Below are 21,062 nucleotides of genomic sequence, written 5' to 3' on the forward strand. Positions count from 1 at the left end.
AAAATAAGATTAAAACAGGAGACTTCGCGTGAGCAAGTTCAGAGGCGTGGAGGGCGGTGTGGCCCCGGGAAGGTTGATGGTTAGAGGTTAGAGGCAAGGGCAAGGGGTTGGACTTGCATTGGTCCCAGCGTTTTCATCAGGAGGATGGGCGGAGCACCCACCGCAGGGGGTTATGAAGAAAGTTAATGAGATCATTAAGCTAAATGCTTAGCATATTCTAAGGCTCAATAAAGTTAAAGGAGCCTTCCTCAGTGATCAGGGTCCCTCTTTCTCCCCAGGAACCTAGGAATCCCAGTGGAAACCGGGCCTGCTCCGGAAGGGTCAGGGGCTGGGAGGCGCGCCTCTTGCTGGGCATGCTCAGTGCAGGGGCAGGGCTGAGGCGGGGGTGGCTGAAAGTTTTGAGCGGAGATCCAGGCTCCTCCCTCCGGCTCGGCGAAGCAGGGAAGAGGAGAGGAGTAGCAGTCGGGAGACTGCACAGGCCGGAAAGTCTGCTGGGCGCGCCGCGCCCCTGGCCCGCCCGGCCTCCGAGTCACGCGTCGCCGCCCTGGCGGGGACGGTGCAGCAAGCAGCGGGATGCGGCGGGGCGGCCGCCTGAGCGCCGCAGATGGCCGGCGGCGGGGCCGGCCTGCAGAGCGATTGCGCGGCTGCTGCCTGGGGCCGGACGCGCTTGCGGCCGGCCACCCCGCTTGCTTGCCCCCGCCGTGCCTGCTGGCGCCGCGCTCGGCCTCGGCCTCGGCCTCTGGCTCGGCTGCCGCTCGGGCCGCCGGAGCCCGCGACACCAGGTGGGTCGGCCGAGCAGACAGCGGTGGGGCGGGGCGCGGGGCGCGTAGCTTCTCGGTCCTGCGGACCTGGAGACCCGGCTCTGCGACTCCTTGAGCCTGGTTGGGGACTTCGCGCGCAACCGCTCAGGCGTCGGGTTCTCCTGCTCCAGGAGGACGGTGCCGGGGTGACTAGAGGGCATTGACCTGGGGTCCCCTGCGGTGCCAGTTACATCCCACTCCGTTGGGTGATCCTAGACAGCAGCCCATCCGCGCCACGCCTCGTTCTCCTTATCTGCAGCACCAAGGGTTTGGACAGGATGCCGACCCAGCTCACCGTGGTGGACAGAAGGGCTGCTGGGACTCCCACGCCTGAATGCCTATTCCTGCTTCTGCCTTTTCCATCCTTCTGGTGTGGGTTACGTCACCTGGCCTGAGTTCCAGCCGCCACATTGGCATTCATTTTTTCATTCATCAGTAAAAGTTTTTTCACAGTAAAAGTTTTCGGGCACCTTCTACAGCCAGTCACTGGCCTAGGGACCACATTCGTGAGCAGGAGAGACCCTGCCTTGCCTGCTTGAGGTTCACAGCCTCAAGGAGAACGACGAGTTGCAAGTTTACAAGTGAACTATCAGTTATGACACCGCATGGGGAGTCTGCGATGGAGCACTGGCAATGCTAGTGTTTATTGAGTGCTGTTTACCAGGCACTGAACTAGATTTAGACCCTCTGCCTAAATTATCTCAATGAATCTCCACAGCAGTTTGAGTTGATTTCATGAATGTCTCTGCTTTGCAGATGAGGAAACTGAGGCACAGAGGAGTTAAGTAACTTGCTAAAGTGACAGACGTGTCCAACCCCAAAGCCACTGTGTTCTCTGCATGGATGAGGGTCGGGGTGGCTGCTTGAAGGAGACCAGTGGATGCTTCATATGCAAGTGGCCCTCATGGAATTGGCTGTGCATGGCAACACCTGGCCTATGGCAGGCATTCCATCAGTAGTGGTATGGCCACTATTTTAGATCCTTGCAGCTTCTGCCTCTTTTGGGGGAGGAGGGTAAAGTCTGTGAGATTAGAAACAAGATGGCTGGTCTTGACCTCCTGACCTCGTGATCCTCCCACCTCGGCCTCCCGAAGTGCTGCGATTACAGGCATGAGCCACTGCATCCGGCCTCCAGTCTTAGAACTGTTGTAGAACCAAACTGGGTCCCACTCACCTCGCACAGTAAGACCTGATAGCTATACTGAGGTTTTGCAGTGGTAAAAAGGAAGGTTTTTATTCACATGGCACCAAGCCAGGAGGACTAGGCAGCTCATGCTCAAATCCTGACCTGCCCGATGACTTGCAGGTGAGGGTTTTTAAAGGTATAGGTAAATTTCAGGAAAGCAGAAGTTATAGGCAAAATTTTAAATCAGTACACGAAGGTTACAATTGGTTTTGGCCTAAAAGGGCGGGACATCTTGAAGTGGAGGCTTGCAAGTCAGAGGTAGATTCAAAGATTTTCTGGTATGTATTTTGTCAAGGAAGAGAAGCTTTGTTTTAAAATGTGGGTTCAGCAGAAAAGAACATTAGGTCAGGCTCCTGGGCATGACTTCCTCTGGGCCCCCCAGGAAGAACTTTCCAACAAAGAATGGTGCTTAGAGTTCAGATCTCAGATAAGGGGCAGCTGAGGACCTCAGCCTCCAAGTGGATCCATTTGATGGGGGTCCAGGTTTCTGAAAAACAACTCAGGACATGTGTTAAGTGTTATCTTTAATTTCTGTAGGGAAACCAAACATCTCCTGACTCTAACTTCCTGGCTATTAAGTTACTATTACCTTCTTGCTTATCAAGTTGCTGATAATTTCCCTTGAAGAAAGTCAGGATTTTCCTTTATTTCCAGGCTTAGGGCAGGGGATTTGCAGGCCCCTAAAAGAGGGGGACTTTGCTTCATCTCATAATTTCCATGGTTGCTGTTGAGAAAACTGATTCTGTTCTGATCCTTGATACTTTACGTGAAACCTCTTTTCCTTTTGTTCCTCTGTAGAATTGTAAAGAACCTTTACCTTTGCTCCTAATAAATAAAATTGCACCAGGATGGTCTTAGTGAAAGTCATTTGTCATCCACGGTGCCAGGCATTTGGAACGTCCTTTTGATAGAGAATCATTTTCTTGATTTCTTTGATGATTCTTTTCCTTTTGTATGTTCTCTTCTTCCAAGAACCCTATCATTTTTTTAGGTTGAATTGGGCTTCCAATCTTAGTCTTTGTCTCTCACTTCCCATCTCTTTGTCTTTTTTTTTTTTCTTTGAGACAGAGTCTCACTCTGTCACCCAAACTGGAGTGCAGTGGCCAGATCTCAGCTCACTGCAAGCTCCGCCTCCCGGGTTTACGCCATTCTCCTGCCTCAGCCTCCCGAGTAGCTGGGACTACAGGCGCCCGCCACATTGCCCGGCTAGTTTTTTTGTATTTTTTAGTAGAGACGGGGTTTCACCGTGTTAGCCAGGATGGTCTCGATCTCCTGACCTCGTGATCCACCCGTCTCGGCCTCCCAGAGTGCTGGGATTACAGGCTTGAGCCACCGCGCCCGGCCCTCTGTCTTTTTTACGTTACCGTCAGAAAGACGTTTCTCAACTTTATACTTGTATTGAGTTTTTCGTATTTTCAATTTTCAAGAGTCTTTTCTTTGTTCTGAGAATGTTCTATCCTGTTCTTATTTTATGAATGGAATACCTTCTCTGATAATATTTTAGTTGTTTATTTAAGGTGTTTTTTTTTTTTTTCTCCGCCTTGCGTAGTGTGTTCCCTGCTTGCTTTTTCCTTTTGTTTGTTTTGGATTTTATCTTTCGTATTAGAGTCTGTCCTCAAATGGCTGGTGACCCTCTGGACATTTTCAAGTGATGCTGGTGCTCCTTCTGTGGGATAGGTATTTTTTTTCGTTGATGTCTTTACTGTAGGACTATCTGACTGGGTTCTTCTTTGCAGGACACTTGTACTGGCCAACCATGCTTGGTAAACAACCTCCCAAATCTCCAGCCTCATGATCTACCCTAAGACTCACCCCAGACTGCTGCATCTACATAGGTTTCTCTCTATGCCCAACATGGGCCTGCCTCAAGGCCTTTGCACTTGCTGTTCTCTCTCTCTAGAATACTCCTCCCTCAGGTATCTCAATGACTGATGACCTCACTTCTTTTAAGTTCCTTCTCAAATGCCACTTTGTCCAAGAGACTTTGTCTCCCATCATCCTTCATTCCCCCACCCTCCATTGTTACTCTAGAACACGATTGTCCCTGAATTACTATGTATTTTTTCGTTTATTTGTTTGCATCTTTCTTCTCTCACTGCAATATCAATGCCACAAAAGCCGAGGCTGTGTATTTTGTTCATTACTCTGTTCCCAGTACTTAGAACAAGGCTTGACACAAAGCAGATGCTCAATAATAGTAGCTGATTAACTCAGTGACAAACTGGTGATATTTCTTTACTTCAAAGATTATATTCATGAGCAGCTAATGATTAAAGAAGAAGTTGAGAAATATCCAGGATAACAGAATTTTAAATATCGTCTATTCTCCTTATTTGTGGTAGTTATGTTCTATAAACTCACTGAGAACACAGCGTTAGTGAACACCAAACCATTGTTCCTAGGAGAGAACCAGGGTTAGGTTCCTACAAGCTTCTGGTCACAACATTTCCATTAACCAGTCAATACGTACCATAGTTCTATGTATGTTTCAGTTTAAAGATATCTTATTTGATAGATATTTTTAATTTATTAACATTGGACTCACAGACATCAGCACTGTAACTCATACCTGAATGAAGCTTCTGTAACATACCCATTTCTCCAGAGGGCATGTCATAGTTTTCTTGTGTTTTGGGAGACTAGATAGCACTTCTGCACTGTGTTTGGTGATTATTTTAAACAGTAAAGTCACCAAGAAAAAGCACAGGAATGCAAAAACTGTGCTACTAGAGTATGAAAAGAATGTTTGTTTACAGCATGAGAGCAGAGATAAGAAGGCAGGGTGCTACCTTGTTCCATCTCAACTGAGCACATGCATGCCGGGCAACTCAGATTGTTCATCCTCTGTGTGTATCTGTGAATAACTGTAAAAGCACCATGAGCATTGGTTTGGGAGTTATAAATAAATTTTAGCAAGTATAGGAATTGGCAAATACAGAATCCATAAATAATGAGCACTCATTGTAGTTCAGAATAGAAACTACTCTATAACTTAAGGTCACCTAACATATTTTCTTAAAAACCATTCAATGGAGTGATCAAAATCAACAGGAACATTAATATGCATGTGCCATTTCCCATGCTTAGTTGTTAAATCCAAGGAGCTCCCAGTCCACTGGGGGTTCCAACCTAGAAGAAAAATGGAACAAGCTTTGCTCTGCATCTTGGCTCAAGTCCTGAAGGTGCTCTGAAATGGGGGCATCCTGGAGGCCTTAGGGGGACTTCTCAGGAAGGTGACCTGTGCAGTCTTGAAGGACGTGTAGCAGACCCCACGTAGGGTGGGAGGCATTATACAGAGAGGACCAAGCTTGAGAAGCACAGAGGCAAGCAGAAGTGGCCGCTGGACTGGGGGAGTTGACTGGCAAAAGTCTTGGTGGGAACTAGGCCAACTGACCTCAGTGTTGTGTTTCTATCCACCCCCAACTCCTGACCTTTCGGTTTTAGAAAGACGACACTCAAAATCTGCTCAAGAATTTGGAGTCTAATGCGCAGACCCCCTTGGAAATTGGCTCCCCATCGAGGAGGAGGAAGAGAGAAGTGCAGATGTCAAAGGACAAGGAAGCTGTTGATGTAAGCTTGGTGTTGGTGTTTGTTTGTGGAGGCACATGTGGGAGGTGGGGTGTCCCCCTGGCAGCCAGGTGTCATGTAGACAAGCCTCTGACAGATACAGTTTCCCAATGGGCTGCTCTTTTGAGGCATAATTTACGAACAATCAAATGCGCAGACTTTACGTTTTACAGTTTGATGAGTTGTGAGAATTGCATATCCCTTAGAACCAATACCCCCACTGAGAGTGTTTTCATCACCCAGCAAGTCCTCTAGTGACCTTTTCTGGTCACTCCCCACCCCCGCACACTTCCAGAGGCACCCATGCGTGGGATTTCCATTGGTTGGTTCTGTGGTTCTCGAACCTTATGCAAATGGAATTGTGCTGTTCCGTGCCCGTGTTTCCTCCGCAGAATGCCTTGAGATATTTCCCTTTCATTGCGTATATCAATTATTCCCCCATTTTTATTGCTCAGTGGCAGTCAGCTGGGTGGATGTGCCACGCTTTGTTGATTGCTCTCCATTTGGTGGGTGTTTCATTGGTGGACTGGGCTGTTTTTAGAATTTGGCTGTGATGAATAAGCCTACTATGAATGTTGGTGTATGCGTTTATTTTCATTTCATTTTACTTCCTTTAATTAAATCTCTAGGAATAGGAGTGCTGGGCCTCTGGAAGAGATGTTAAAAAAATTCTCTTTGTTCCTGCCTTCCTGAAACCCTTACTCTATCCACAGAACATCGCTTTCTGGGTGAGCCCCGTGGGTGGAGAAGATGTGACATTTCTAGTCACCTCCTTGTCTCCTAGAAAGTACTGCAGGCTTCGTCTTCTGGAATAAGGGGAGAGATTGAACTAGCATTATTTTTTAGCATCTACCCATGCCAGGCAGTTTTACACCTTTCACCTGTGAGTGATGCCAACACTCACGTGAGTGATCTCATGCCCTTCTCTCAGCAGCCACATGAGGCTGATCTGAGTTATATTCCCGTTTTCCAGATGAGGAAGCCAAGGCTCAGAGGTAGGCTACTCTCCTGAGTCCCGCAGCTGGAGAGTAGCCAAGCTGATATTTGTCCTTGGGTTTGCCAGGCCCCTGCTCGGGAGTGCTACGTCTGCACACCTGACTCCTAGCCTCTGCCCCTTTCCAACCTGTTCCATCCTGTTCCGCAGCCTCAGCTTACCACAGAAGAAAGTGGGCTGGGAATTTAAAAACGAATTTCCCCAAAGGTCCAAAGTCAGTAGGGCTCAGCTTCTAATTACTCTGAACAATCAGCTTTTGCATCAGCCCTGCATCTCCCTCCCTGGCTAGCAGGATCCTATGGAGGGGGCACTGCCCTGCCCTTGGCCAACGTGGAGCAGGGGAGAGATGGGCAAGCCTCTGCTGCTTTCCTGGGACATGGCTTGCAGGAGATGAGTCTGGAACAAGCAGATCTTTAACTTTATCCTTGGTAATTATTAGCTTGATAATGGGTATCTGCTAGGTGTAACTGAATAGTGAACAGGTAAGACATTACTAGGCAGGAAAATATGAGTTAACTTTACAGCAGGGTAGAAAGACTTTAGAACCTGCAAACACTGATTGAGTCCCTATTTGGATGTGCCCTGTGCTGCCTCTCATACTGTGTCTTGCCTCTCCACGTGTGTCTGTATGTGTCCCAGCCCATCACTCACGTGTCTCTGTGGGTCTTTCTGTGTGTGTCTTTGTGGCAGTATGTGAGCTGCAGGTACACGGCATCTCCCTGTCTCTGTGTCTCTCTTCCGCTCATCTCTCTCTCTACTGCTCTGCCCCTATCCCACCCTCTCACACTACTAGAATCTGCTGACAGATGTGAAAACAGATGTCCACCCAAAAACTTGTACACAGATGTTCAAAGCAACACTATTCACAATAGCCAAAATGTGGAAACAACCCAAATGGAAAAACTGGAAAAATAAAATGTGATATATGCAGACATTGGAAGGTTATTTGGCCATAAAATAAAATGAGGGGCCGATCCATGCTACAACCTGGATGAACCTGGCAAACATGCTAAATGAGAGACGCCACTCACAAAAGACCACACGTTATAGGATTCCATTCCTGTGAAATGTCTAGAACAGGGAGATTTATACAGACAAAAGTAGATTAGTGGTTTCCAGGGGCTGGGGCAGAGGAAGGGGAGGGATGGGGTGACAGCAAAAGAGGACTGGGTTTCTCTTTGATGCCATGAGAATGTTTTAAGTTGACTATAGACTGGGCATGGTGGCTCACGCCTGTAATCCCAGCACTCTGGGAGGCTGAGGCAGGCAGACACTTAAGGTCAGGAGTTCGAGACCAGCCTAGCCAACATGGTGAAACCCGATCTCTACTAAAAACACAAAAATCAGCTGGGCGTGGTGGTGTGTGCCTGTAGTCCTAGCTACTTGGGAGGCTAAGGCAGGAGAATTGCTTGAACCCAGGAGGTGGAGGTTGCTGTGAGCCAAGATTGTGCCACTGCACTCCAGCTTAAGTGACAGAGCGAGACTCTGTCTCAAAATAGATAAGTAAATAAAGTTGACTATAGTGATGGCTGCACATATCTGAAGATACTGAAAACTATGAAATATTATACTTTACATGAATGAACTGCAGGGTATGTGAATTAAATCTCAAAGCTGTTAAACAACGCTGCTCACACATACGGTGTCCTTGAATGTGACGAAAACAGTGCTGGCTTTGGGACCTAGAATCCTGGAACCCAGTCCCAGCTCTGCCACATGTTTGCTGTGTGATGTTGGGCAGGAAGCATAACCTGTCTGAGCCTCAGGTTTCTCATTTAAAAAGACAGCAGTGATGGTGCTCCCCCTGCTATCCCCGAGTCACCCAGGGCTGAGTTAATGCATGTGAACGTTCCTGCCACAGAATAGGTGCTCAATCAGTGTTTGCAGGGGGGCCTAAGTCTTTCTACCCTGCTGTAAGGTTATTTTTTTCTGCCTAGTAATGTCTTACTTGTTCACTATTCAGCTACACCTAGCAGATGCCTATTATCAAGCTAATAATTACCAAGGGTGAAGTGAAAGATCTGCTTGTTCCAGTGACCGGCTTGTCAGAATGCTCTTGCTTTCTGCAGACTGAGCTTGTCAAAATATGCGGTCAGGGCTGCTTTGGCCCAGTGGGTCGAGCTATAACTTTCTTGTCTTCCAGTGCACAGAAAACCAGGGCCTTATGGTTCCTGCCACGCCTTGGATGACCTCTGTTTAATGAACAACTCATCTCAGCCGAAAACAAACAGAAAATTCCAGAAGGCTCTGAGGCATGCTATTCCACAGCCTCCGTCTCTCCATCCCATTCCTTTGCTGTGGAGGGAGGGAGAGTGGGTAGAGCCTTTATGGATGCATTTACGCATTCTCTGAAAAGAACCTATTTATATTGGTGATGGAAATGGCTTTTCCTTTCCTGCAATTATACTTTAACCAATTTGCTGAATAATTGCATTGCTCTAACTGAGGAAGTTTTACCTTGTACATTTTGCTGCAACCAATTTTCTAAATAATTGTATTGCTTTGGCTGGGGAGACTCTTGGAATTTGGAGGACACCTGACCTTAATGAGGAGAGCTTTTAAAAACTAAAGGCGGTGGCTCCTGTTCAGGTAGCAGAGCCTGCTCCTTCCCTGATTTTGGGTGTCACATGCTCCTGCATCCTTGCATCCCCTGGCAAAGACCATGACCGTCCTTAGGCTGGCTCTGCAGGGGTTGCAGTCTGCAAGTAGATAAGGTGGAGCCTTCCTGCCAGCCAGGATGTGTTTCTGATTCCCATTTCCCGACTCCTCCATCCCCAGGTGCTGCGCCTACAGGTCTCAGGTGGGCCCTGCACCAACATCCTTTCCTTCTTTTTGTTTTTTTTTTGAGACGAAATCTCACTCTGTTGCCCAGGCTGGAGTACAGTGATGCGATCTCCGCTCCCTGCAACCTCCGCCTCCCAGATTCAAGCGATTCTCCTGCCTCAGCCTCCGGAGTACCTGGGATTACAGGCACCTGCCACCACACCCAGCTAATTTTTGTATTTTTAGTAGAGACGGGGTTTTACCATGTTGGTCAGGCTGGTCTTGAACTCCTGATCTCATGATCTGCCCACCTTGGCCTCCCAAAGTGCTGGGATTACAGGTGTGAGCCACTGCGCCCGGCCCTTTCCTTTTCTTTTCTTTCTTTTTTTTTTTTTTTGAGGCGGAGTCTCGCTCTGTCGCCCGGACTGGAGTGCAGTGGCCAGATCTCAGCTCACTGCAAGCTCCGCCTCCCGGGTTCACGCCATTCTCCTGCCTCAGCCTCCCGAGTAGCTGGGACTACAGGCGCCCGCCACCTCGCCCGGCTAGTTTTTGTATTTTTAGTAGAGACGGGGTTTCACNAAATGCACAGGGCCCTTTTGCTTTTGTATCTTTCCGTTGAGCAAATGTGTCTCCCCTGGATAGTCAGCCAGGGCTGCTGTCCTGGGTGTGACCTGTGAGGTCACAGGGACCACGCTCAGATAGGCCCCCTCTTGGCTGGTGGGCTCTGCTGTCGCTGTCTTGAAATTCTTAATCATTACTACATAAGAATCCTCATTTTCATTTTGCAGTGGACCTTGAAAATTAGTCCTGAGTTCAGCCTTTTCCATCTTCCTGCCATTCCTTGTTCACTGACAAAACTTCAAGCAGAAAGTGGGCCAGAATGCAGGGGATTGAGAGCAGGCCAGGCTCTGTACCCTCAGGTCAGAGGGAGGCCAGGAAGGGTTTTGAGAGGTGCATCGATGGAAATTCATGCTTAAAAAGATCATTTAGGCCGGGCGCGGTGGCTCACGCCTATGATCCCAGCACTTTGGGAGGCCGAGGCCGGCGGATCACGAGGTCAGGAGATTGAAACCATCCTGGCTAACGTGGTGAAACTCTGTCTGTTCTAAAATACAAAAAATTAGCCAGGCGTGGTGGCGGGCACCTGTAGTCCCAGCTACTTGGAAGGCTGAGGCAGGAGAATGGCGTGAACCCGGGAGGCGGAGGTTGCAGTGAGCCCAGATCGTGCCACTGCATGCAGCCTGGGCGACAGAGCCTCAAAAAAAAAAAAAAGATCATTTGATTCCCATGTGGAGAATGAATTGGAAGGAGTTAACCTCTGATCCTCAGTTCGCAGCACCATAAGGTGGGCGTGATGATAATAGTCCCCACCTTCCCAAGCTGACTGATGTGTGATAATTAAATGGGCAAACATGCATAAGGTGGCTGGACACGGTAGACCCCCAATACATGGATGAGGAGTTGGTTAGGAAGTGATTGCAGATCTTCAGGGTAAATATGCTGGAGGCATAGGCCAGGGCCATGGATTACAGAGAGATTTAGGAGGTTAAGTTGATGGGATTGATTGGTGGTCGGTTGGATGTGGGGACCTGGGATGTGGAAGTGTACGGTGCCTCAGTATCTGATGTAGGTTCCTGAACACGGTGAAGCCAAGCCCAGGGACCTTCTCTACGAACCCCCACTTCCTTTTAAACTTCATGGCACTTACTTTTGCTCTTATTCGCATCATGTTGACAGAGCCAGCTTGGCATCAGCTAAAGAGGGCGGACCTGGGGCCAGCAAAGCTGAATTCAGATCCCGGTTCTAGCGATGATTAGCTGTGTGGCCTTGGGCATGTGGCTTCACCTCTCTGTGGCTCATTTTCTCTGTCTGGAAATGGAGACAGTGACCTCTGTGGCAGGGTCCTTGGAAGCTTAGGGAGGTAGTGTATGTTGGTGGTCTTCCCTGTTAGTTTTTTTTTTTTTTTTACTTCTTAAAACCTTTCCTTCAACTTTTATTTTAAGTTCTGGGGTACGTGTGCAGGATGTGCATGTTTGTTACATAGGTAAACGTGTGCCATGGTGGTTTGCTGCACAGATCATCCCATCACCTAGGTGTTAAGCCCAGCATGCACTAGCTATTCTCCCTGATTGTCTCCCTCTCCTCACCCCCTCACAGGCTCCAGTGTGTGTTGTTCCCCTGACCCAGTGTGTCTATGTGTTCTCACTGTCCAGCTTCTACTTATAAGTGAGAACGTGTGGTGTTTGGTTTTCTGTTCCTGTGTTAGTTTGCTGAGGATAATGGCTTCCAGCTCCATCTATGCCCCTGCAAAGGACATGATCTTGTTCCTTTTCATGACTGCATAGTATTCCATAGTGTATTTGTACCACATTTTCTTTACCCAGTCTATCATGGATGGGCTTTTGGGTTGATTCCATGTCTTTGCTATTGTGAATAGTGCTGCAATGAACATACGTGTGCATGTATCTTTATCGTAGAATGATTTCTATTCTTTTGGGTAGATACCCGGTAATGGGATTGCTGGGACAAATGGCATTTCTGCTTCTAGGTCTTTGAGGAATCGCCATACTGTCTTCCACAATGGTTGAACTAATTTACACTCCCACCAACAGTGTAAAAGTTCTCCTTTTTTCCGCAGCCTCACCAGCATCTGTTGTTTCTTGACTTTTTAATAATCGCCATTCTGACTGGCATGAGATGGTATCTCATTGTGGTTTGGATTTATATTTCTCTAATGATCAGCCATGTTGAGCTTTTTTTCATATGTTTGTTGGCCACATGAATGTTTTCTTTTGAGAAGTGTCTGTTCATGTTCTTTGCCCACTTTGTAATGGGGTTGTTTTATTCTTGTGAATTTGTTTAAGTTCCTTGTAGACTCTGGATATTAGACCCCTGTCAGATGGATAGATTGCAAAAATGTTCTCCACTTCTGTAGATTGTCTTTCACTCTGATGATAGTTTCTTTTGCTGTGCAAAAGCTCTTTAATTCGATCGCATTTGTCAGTTTTTGCTTTTGTTGTGATTGCTTTTGGTGCTTTTGTCATGAAATCTTTGCCTGTGGCTGTGTCCTGAATGATATCGCCTAGATTTTTTTGTAGGGTTTTTATAGTTTTGGGTTTTACATTTAAGTCTTTGATCCGTCTTGAATTAATTTTGTAGAAGGTATAATGAAGGGTCTTCCCCCATTCTTGTCACCCAAGTCTTTTTGTGAGTTGTAAGGTATAGAGAAATGACAAGAATAGGAACCCCTGGTGTGGAGTGTCCCTCTCGTGTTGCTCACAGGGCATCACGGTGCAGCTCTTCCTGGAGATATATCTGGGTCACAGTTCTGGCTCAGTGGAGGCTGTGTCAACACCCCATATTAGGAGCAAGTGATCAGTCCTTCTGTGTTTCCCACAATAGGGTGTCTTATTCCAAGGTGAACTTTGTGATTGAAAATCGGTCACTGGTGATGGAGCTCACTCTTCAAGACGTGGTTGAGAAGCACTGGAATTGACCCAGATGCAGTTTTCTTCCATCGGTGTGTTCAGAATTGCCCAGTAGAGATTTCTCACAGTCTGCAGTGCCAGGCTCCAGGCTTGCCTGTCTGCTTATCTTCATTCACTATCTGGTTGTTTCCAAAGCATTGATTCAGCACTGACTTTACAAAGTGCAGAGCTGGGAAGGGGATGACCCAACAGGAGAGAGATGCAGAGGATGTGGGGATATAGGGCAGGCCATGGATAAGTCCATCCAGCTTCTTATTAATGAGTCAGGAGAGGTGATTCCTGAGCAGGATTTGACAGTGGTTTTTGTGCCACTATGCATAGCAGCCCACTGATGAGTTTCTTCTCTATTCTAGCGACTCAGCAGGGTGCTTCGTGTATGTGGTCCTCAAGGGCAAATACTCTACTGGTTTACTATCTGGGAAGACTGAGGTTCAGAGAAGTTAGAAGACTTGCCCAACTACTTCCTTTTGTTTAAGGGTCTAATCCCAACTCTTGTGTAAATACGACTGCATGTGCTTATACTAACCCTGGCAATGCTAAAATTATTTTGTGTGTTTGCTTTTTCTAATTCCTTAGGAGACTCTCTTGTTAATTATTCTCAAGTTATTCAAATCTTTATTTCTTCCAAAGCTGAAGAATTGTAATTAAATGAACATTGTGCCATTCTCTTTTGATAGCATTTGTCTGTTCATCCATCTGTCCATATACCCATCTATTTTTTTATCCACCCATCTATCTCTCTACCTTTTCATTCACTGATCCATCTGTCTGTCCATCCTTCCATCCAACCACCCATCTATTCTTCTGTCTACCTATCCATCCATCCACCTCTCTATCCATCTGCCCACCCACCCATTCATTCACCCATCTATCCATCTATCCATCCATCTGTTTGTCCACTCATCCATTCATTTTCCTTCTGGCAAAGAAGAGCTAACATGAATCTAAATATACCTATCATCGTCCCTTTCTGAGGCTGCTATTACAAATGGGATGTGGCATTTTGGAAAAACTTGACAACTTACCCTTCATTTTACAGAAAGTCTCCCACATCATTTGTGTCTTTCCCTCCCAGGAATGTGAGCCGCCTTCCAACAGCAACATCACAGCATTCGCCCTGAAGGCCAAAGTCATCTACCCCATCAATCAGAAGTTCCGGGTGAGAGTCCTGAGCTCCATCATAGAAAGCCAGTTACTTCCGTCATGTGCCAGAGATTGGGAGGAAAGTGGGGGGATTAACTGTGCGATGTTTGGTCCTGTTTGAGGGTTTTATGGCAAGTTGTTTTAATAGGGATAATTTTGAGGCTTTGTAATGGAGCAAAACTTAGGGTTAATCTGTCTTACAGCAGTGTTATCAGGAGCAGGACATGCCCATGGTAAACATGGTAAGGAAGTTTCATGGTTCCTTGTATCCCCAGGGACATGAGGTGACAGCACAGTAGGACAGCTCCCTCTCTGCCTTTTTAACACTAATACAAACACTGATACCGACTCAGTTCTGAGCACTAATCCTCATTCACAGAGCTCTGGACTAATGCCAGCAACTGGCACTTACTGAACACTTACGTGCACAGGGCCAGTGTCGTGCTAAGTATTTGTCATGCATTAGGCAGTTCAACTTGGTGTTATGCCTATCAGGTAAATAATATTCTCTCCACTTTACACATAAGGAAACTGAGGCCCAGAGTGGCTAGTGACCTGAGGTCATGTGACAGGAAGTGGCAGAGCCTGAGTCAGACCCCAACACCTGTTTATGGTTACACCTTCCATGGCACTTCCAGGAGCCCTCAGCCTGGGAGGTGCTTTGTGCAAAAAAGTTTCCTAGTGAAATAAGTTTGGGAAAATGTGGCTTGCCTTCTTGGTGGTCAGGATGACGAGTTCTGGAGTCACAGCGACTCAGTCCTAACCCCATCTCAGCCGTTCACCGTGTGGTGCTTCCTGACTTCTCCTGCCTCAGTCTCTTTATCTATGAAATGGGGATGTTGGTGCTCCTGCCTTGCCCAGTTGTTTTGTGTGTTACACAGGATAACATACATAAGAGCTCAGAACAGCACACAACATCTAAGCACTCAGAACATGTTAGGATCTTTCAATTATTATTTACTTTTGAAGACAGCCAAAGCCTGTTGAAGGTTCTGAGAATTCCTGCACCAAAGGAATATGTTACCTTATTTAACACAGGCTTTCCCAAACTAATTTTTCCATGGAACCTTTGTGGTGAGCAGTAACTGGCTCATGGAACTGTTCCCTGGAACCCACATTGGGGACCATGTCCTTCAAGTGGTTGAAGGGTGGGACGGGTGGGTGGATAAAGGGCATTTCTCCATCCTCTGTGTAGGCCCTGCATGGGCCCTGGGGATCACGCCGTGGTCAGCAGAGCATCAGCCCCACCCTGGAGGCCCTCACTGCCTGGGTGGATCAGAATACACTGAGAATGCAGGACACTACGTGATGAAATAGGCAAGAGGCAGACGCCCAGGGACCTGTGCAGCCAGTATGGCGTCTGAAATCCATACCTGGAGGGAGGGACACTTCCACCCAGCAAACAACAAATGGGGGGTGTTTCAGGCAGGGAGACCAAAGTCTGGAAAGGCCCAGAATTATGAAGTGACCAGGAGCGTCTAAGCCAGAGCCACTTCAGTGTGGCTTGGGCCGCCAGAGGTGGAGGCTGACATTTGCTGGGCCCTATAGCTGTGCCAGGCCCCAGGCTGTGACCTCCTGTGGGCCTGGTGTGCATGGTGCTCCAGCTTCTTGATTAGGAGCATGAAGCCCGTTGGTGGGCAGGGGGCAGGAGGGTGACTCCTGCTCTGTGCAGGCGAAGGACAGGTGGTTGGCAGGATTCATGGAGGGAGCAGGCCAGGGGGTCGGACAGCAGCGAGAGAACTGGGTCAGGGCAAGCGCTGGCTGTGGAGGAGGTCAGAGTTGGCAGCTGGGAGGAGGGTGCAGCTAGGTGTCCGGGGCACAGATCCCGGTTGGCAGTTTAGGGGAAGGAGCCTGGTGCAGAGGGGCTGGCCTCATGAGGACAAGTGAACTGTGATTCGGGCCTTTGGGATGTGGGTGTGGCAGAACCTGGGATGGAAGCTCTGTGGTATCTGCTGGCACCCTGGCCAGTCTCCTCCAGCCAGGCCTTCCTGTGAGCGGCTAGCATGAGTCACTGGTAGAATTATGAGTACTAGATCAAATCCCCGAGGCATCACATGGAATGAGTGTGACTTTCCTACTGCCACCCCAGCCTCTGGCCGATGGCTCCTCCAACCCGTCTCTGCATGAAAACTTAAAGCAGGCTGTTTTGCCGCACCAGCCGGTAGAGGCCTCCCCTTCCAGCAGCCTGGGGAGCCTGAGCCAGGGTGAGAAGGACGACTGCAGCTCCTCATCCAGCGTCCACTCGGCCACCAGCGATAACAGGTTTCTCAGCCGCACCTTCCTCCGGGTGAACGCCTTCCCCGAGGTGCTGGCTTATGAGAGGTAAGGAGAGGGGGCGATGGAGGATGAGGCTTCCGGTCCTCTTGGAGTGGGCCAGGGGCTCACATCATTGTCAGAGGAGGAAACAGAGGCCCGGAGAGGTTCAGTGACTCTGCCAGGGACACACAGTGACCCAGCGTCACCGTCGGAGCCCCGGATGCATTTGTGCTGTGTTGCCCAACACTGGGGTTATGGAGTCAGGCCTGATCCCCGGGGAGAGACGACAAGGAGGCCTCATTTAATCACTGGCGTGCCCTTAGCTGCTGGTGAAGTTGATTAAGTGGGCAGAGTGCTAATCACTTTACAGGGATTAATGATCTCATGAGGATTTTGCCCAGTGAGGGGGAGCCTGGGACAGGTTCAGCAATCAATAAGTATTAATCAGTGAACGAATGAATTTCTCTTAATACCCCTGTGAAGGTCATACTGTCATTTCCCCCAGTTCACAAAGAATAAAGGGAAACGCAGAGAGGCTGCGTGACTTGCTGGTCACACAGCGGTTAGTGACGGAGCCAGGTTTGATCCAGCCCAGAACAGGGCTCTGCACATGGTAGGGGCTTAAGAAACTCAGGCTGGCAAGTTCATACACCAGGCCTCAGGCCTCTCTCTGCTCCACAATTCCGTGAATCTGAGGGATGGGATGAGCCAGGGCACAGCCTCTGCTCAGGGCTGCTGCAAAAAGACTGGGCTCAGCGCCTTGAGCCTGAAGGTGGCCCAGACAGAAGGGACTTCGTTAAAGAGGGGCCTTCTTGGATTGGCCAGGCCTGGCTTAGAATGGCTTTCTTTCAGCATTTGAACTTAGAGGATTTGAAATGGTTTGGGTGGGAGAGTCATCATTTAAAATGCATTTGCCTAAAGGGAAAAAAGGTCAAAGACTTTTACACTCTTCCGTGTATCTGCCCCTGCTGACCCTCTGATGGTCACTTGATTTCTCTGATTCTCTCTTCCCTGAGTCAGTTTCTGCATCTGTAAAATGGGCATGAGAATGTCTCCGCTAAGGCACTGAGGAAAGATGACATGTGATGATAGACATGAAAATGCTTGAGGTTGGGCACCATGGCTCACGCCTGTAATCCCAACATTCGGGAGGCCAAGGTGGGTGGATTGCTTGAGCTCGGGAGTTCAAGACCAGCCTAGGCAACATAGTGAGACCCCCTCTCTAAAATAAAATACAAAAATCAATGGGGTATGGTGGCACACGCCTGTAGTCCTGGCTACTCGGGAGGCTGAGGAGGGAGGATTGCTTGAGCCCAGGAGGTGGAGGCTGCAGTGAGCTGTGATTGTACCACTGCACTCCAGCCTGGGAGACAGAGCCAAACCCTGTTTCTGAAAAGGTAAGTAAATAAATTTTTTTTAAGAAAATACTCAAAGGAGGAAACGTCATTTTTATTTCTCTCCTTTCCCTCTCTCCTTTGGTTTTCTCTTGGAAGTCCCAGGCAGCTATGTCTCTGACACCAGCTGTTCTCTTCTGGCCATTAGTGGGTTTCAAACAGCTCATTAGATGCCTTCGTATAAACCTGGAGTAAGTGTAAGGACCTCAGCATGCTGCAGAATGAGAGTCTGAGGTAGAGTGTGCTGTGGCTTGTACTGATTAGGGACATGCCAATATCCTTACTCATCATTTCTGATACCCTGAAAGTCTTTTCCGATTCTCATTTTATTTTGCAGCGTAGACATCGACCTATGTATCTACAGCCTTCACTTAAAAGACCTGCTGCATTTGGACACAGCACTGAGGCAGGAAAAGCACATGGTAGGTGGAGATGTTCGCATTCCCTCCTTTTCGTGGGGACAGGAGCTGGGGCACAGGGCCTCTGGGTGCAGTGAGTCCCAGATACCCTTGAGAGGCAGACATCAGTGGAAACGGAGCCGCCACGAGGTAGGGAAGGCAGCACTGTCAGGCATCCAGACACACAATGGAAAAGTACTTCATGCCTGTTGGTGGAGCATGGCCTTGACTTTAACCAGAGCTGTAGGGGCCTCAGCAGAAAGATGCGTGCCTCCTCCCGGGGTACACCTCCTGCTGCAGATAGAGATAAGAGATATTTAAAAGAATAATATTTTTAAAGGAATGATAATAATGATAAGAATATTTATGAACATGAATTTTCTTGAGTCTTGCTATGTGCTAGGTCCCAGGAGTATTACACTTAAACCTCAGCACAACCCAGAGGGGCAGATGTCATTATCATGTCCACTCTGCAGGTGAGAACACTGTGGCACAGGGTGGATGACTTACTCAAAGTTATAAAGCTGCAGGGGTGGCGCTGAGATGAGAAGTTCAGTACCTTTTTATGGGGCCACGTGTTCTCTTGACTGAATGAACAAGAACTCAGAACTGTGGATGTGGGGAAAACAACATTAGTCTCTGCCAGGTGCACCTGGCCTCTGATTGCATCAACTGTAGACCTGAGCTGTGGGAAACCAGAGAGACGAGTCCCATTGTAGCTGCAGAACCCCGGTGGGTTTATTCAGGCATCAAGACCACAGCGGTTAAAAATAAGTGTTATTTCTCCATAAGGCACATTCTCTGAATTACTGATTGAGGGATGAGACCCTACAGAGAGAAGGCAGATGAGACAAAGGGGAGAGCTAGGAACAGAGGTGGACAGACACACAGATATGTCTACAGGGCACGCTTACAAACTGGAGAAGGGCAAGAACGTCACATTGGAGGCCAGGTGTGGTGGCTCACGACTGTAATCTCAGGCTTTGGGAGGCTGAGGTGGGAGGATTGCTTAAGCCCAGGAATTTGAGACCAGCCTGGGCAACATGGCAAAACTCTATCTCTACCAAAAACACAAACAAACAAACACTTAGCCTGCTTCAGTGGTGCATGCCTGTAGTCCCAACTACTCAGGAGGCTGAGGTGAGAGGAATACTTGAGTCCAGGAGATAGAGGCTGCAGTGAACTGTGATCACACCACTGCACTCTGACCTGGGTGACACAGCGAGATCCTGTCTCAAAAAACAAAAACAGAACAAGAATAGCACACTGGGGATGTGCCTGAAAGAAACTTGGGCTCTGTGTGAGCGGGACTGACTGGCCTCATAAACGGGTGCCAATGTTTGAAATCGTAAATATGCTAGAATTCAAGAAATAGAGCATGGCCCTTCATCCCCTCTACCCCCAGCCCCATGGAGGTCCCTGGATGGGGGCCACCAGGCAGCCTGTGTCTGCAGCCTGCCTCAGTGAGCTACACCCGGCCTTGGCTGTTTTCTCCAAGGCTCCATGCTCCCTGGGAGGACCAGTTGTTTCTGGGCTCAGAGCCTGTCCAGTTGGTGAGCAGAGTAGTCCTGGCCAGCCTCGCCCCACAGCCAGCGAGTGCCCACGGGGAGCACCCTGCAGTCCTGGAGGGAACGTTCACCATCACTCAGCATCCAGCACAGGGGCACGGCCTCTGCACACTGACAGGCACGATGTCAGACACCAGGGGCGGCCTCTGCCTTTGTGGAGCCCACTCTCTGGGGCAGTGGGGAGGGCAGTAAACAGAGGTCACAAAATAAACAGTGGCAGGCAGCATGACAAAGGCCTGTGACAAAGCACCATGTGAGTGTGAAGGGGGCACCTGTGGGAGTATAGAGCTGGGGAGATGGTCAAGCTTCCCTGCAGGGAGTCTCATGGGCGGAAACCCAGGGAAGTTCCAGGAACACTGGATTAAGGGAGAGAGACCTGGGCTCTAGTCCACCCTTTGACAACTAGGAGCTATGTGACTTTGGGTAAGTTGCTTCACCTCTGGGCCACTTTAGGAAAGGCTTAAAGAAAACCTCCTTTCAATTATTGCTATATGGAGTTACTGGGAAGTCAAGCTCTCCCACTTTGAGAGGGTTCTGTGGGTAGAACTCTGGGCTCCATGTCACAGCTGTGTGACTGGCATGGTCATAGCAGCGATTATTCTGCATGTACACTCTGGTAGGCTCGGTGCTGTAAATCTTCTTTAAAGGTTTACGTGCCACTTCACTAACAAGGAACCTGAGGCTCAGAGAGGTTAAGTCACTTGCCCAAGGTCACACAGCTGGTGATGGCAGAATCAGACCTGGACAAGGTCTGAGTGCAAGGCCCCTGCATGCCCAGGTGTAGCCCTGCACCCTGGACGTCAAAGGTGCTCAGGAGAAATGTGTTGCACGTGTGATTGGCACCGCCCTGAGAGAGCTGCTTCCCAGCACAGTCCTTCCTGCTGTGAGGAGCACAACTCTGTTGTCGAGTGCTGGGACTGTAAGAACCTGAGGAGCCGCTGGGAGCTGTGCTGCCAGGAGACCTAAAGCTCTATATCCCTGGGAGAGATGAGCTGGGGTTCAGAAGTTATTCAGACCACATGAGGCCCTCATGCGTCCCAGAAGCTTGGAGCTCCCTGGCTGGCCCTGAGGAAGAAGAAACTGGCTCTGGGTTCGTCCAAGAGGCAGGAGAAGCTGGAGTGTAACCTCTATAAAAAGATTGGCCAGGATGAGAACAGATGGGGGGCACCAGCACTAGGGGGTTCTCATGGTGCTGGAATATTACTTTGATTGTGGCTGCGCTTATGTGAATCTATACATGGGGTAAAATTGCATAGAACTACATACACACACATGCACACACATGCACACACGTAAATGTGCATAAAGATGGGTGAAAACTGAATAAGGCCTGTAGACAGCGGTATTCAACCAATGGCAGTTTCCCAGTTTTGATACTGCACCGTGGTGACATCAGAACCACTCCTGGGGGAGGAGCACATGGCACTTGGTGCAGACACACCTGGCGTTATTGCATTTCACTTAATTGTGCTTCAGAGATGCTGCATATATATATATATATATAT

The 21,062-nt window shown here is 48.6% G+C and overlaps 1 protein-coding gene across 4 annotated transcripts in view; it reads left to right on the forward strand.

Annotated features, from left to right (window-relative positions):
• The first annotated feature begins 338 nt into the window (after positions 1 to 338).
• The window catches only part of EVC (EvC ciliary complex subunit 1), a 92,078-nt gene continuing 71,354 nt past the window's right edge, over positions 339 to 21,062 (forward strand). For 3 of the 4 annotated variants that reach the window (XM_017887089.1, XM_017887090.1, XM_017887091.1), the window contains exons 1-5: positions 339 to 782; positions 5,431 to 5,556; positions 13,874 to 13,957; positions 16,031 to 16,263; positions 17,929 to 18,013. In XM_017887089.1, coding sequence (XP_017742578.1) covers positions 354 to 782; positions 5,431 to 5,556; positions 13,874 to 13,957; positions 16,031 to 16,263; positions 17,929 to 18,013 — 957 coding nt within the window. In that variant the 5' untranslated portion in view covers positions 339 to 353. Of the gene's footprint in view, positions 783 to 1,632; positions 1,762 to 5,430; positions 5,557 to 13,873; positions 13,958 to 16,030; positions 16,264 to 17,928; positions 18,014 to 21,062 lie in introns of those variants that run through there. The other variant, XM_017887092.1, reaches the window with a different exon arrangement.

This window comes from Rhinopithecus bieti, unplaced genomic scaffold (genome assembly GCF_001698545.2).
Source record: "Rhinopithecus bieti isolate Rb0 unplaced genomic scaffold, ASM169854v2 scaffold_16601, whole genome shotgun sequence".
Lineage (NCBI taxonomy): Eukaryota > Metazoa > Chordata > Mammalia > Primates > Cercopithecidae > Rhinopithecus > Rhinopithecus bieti.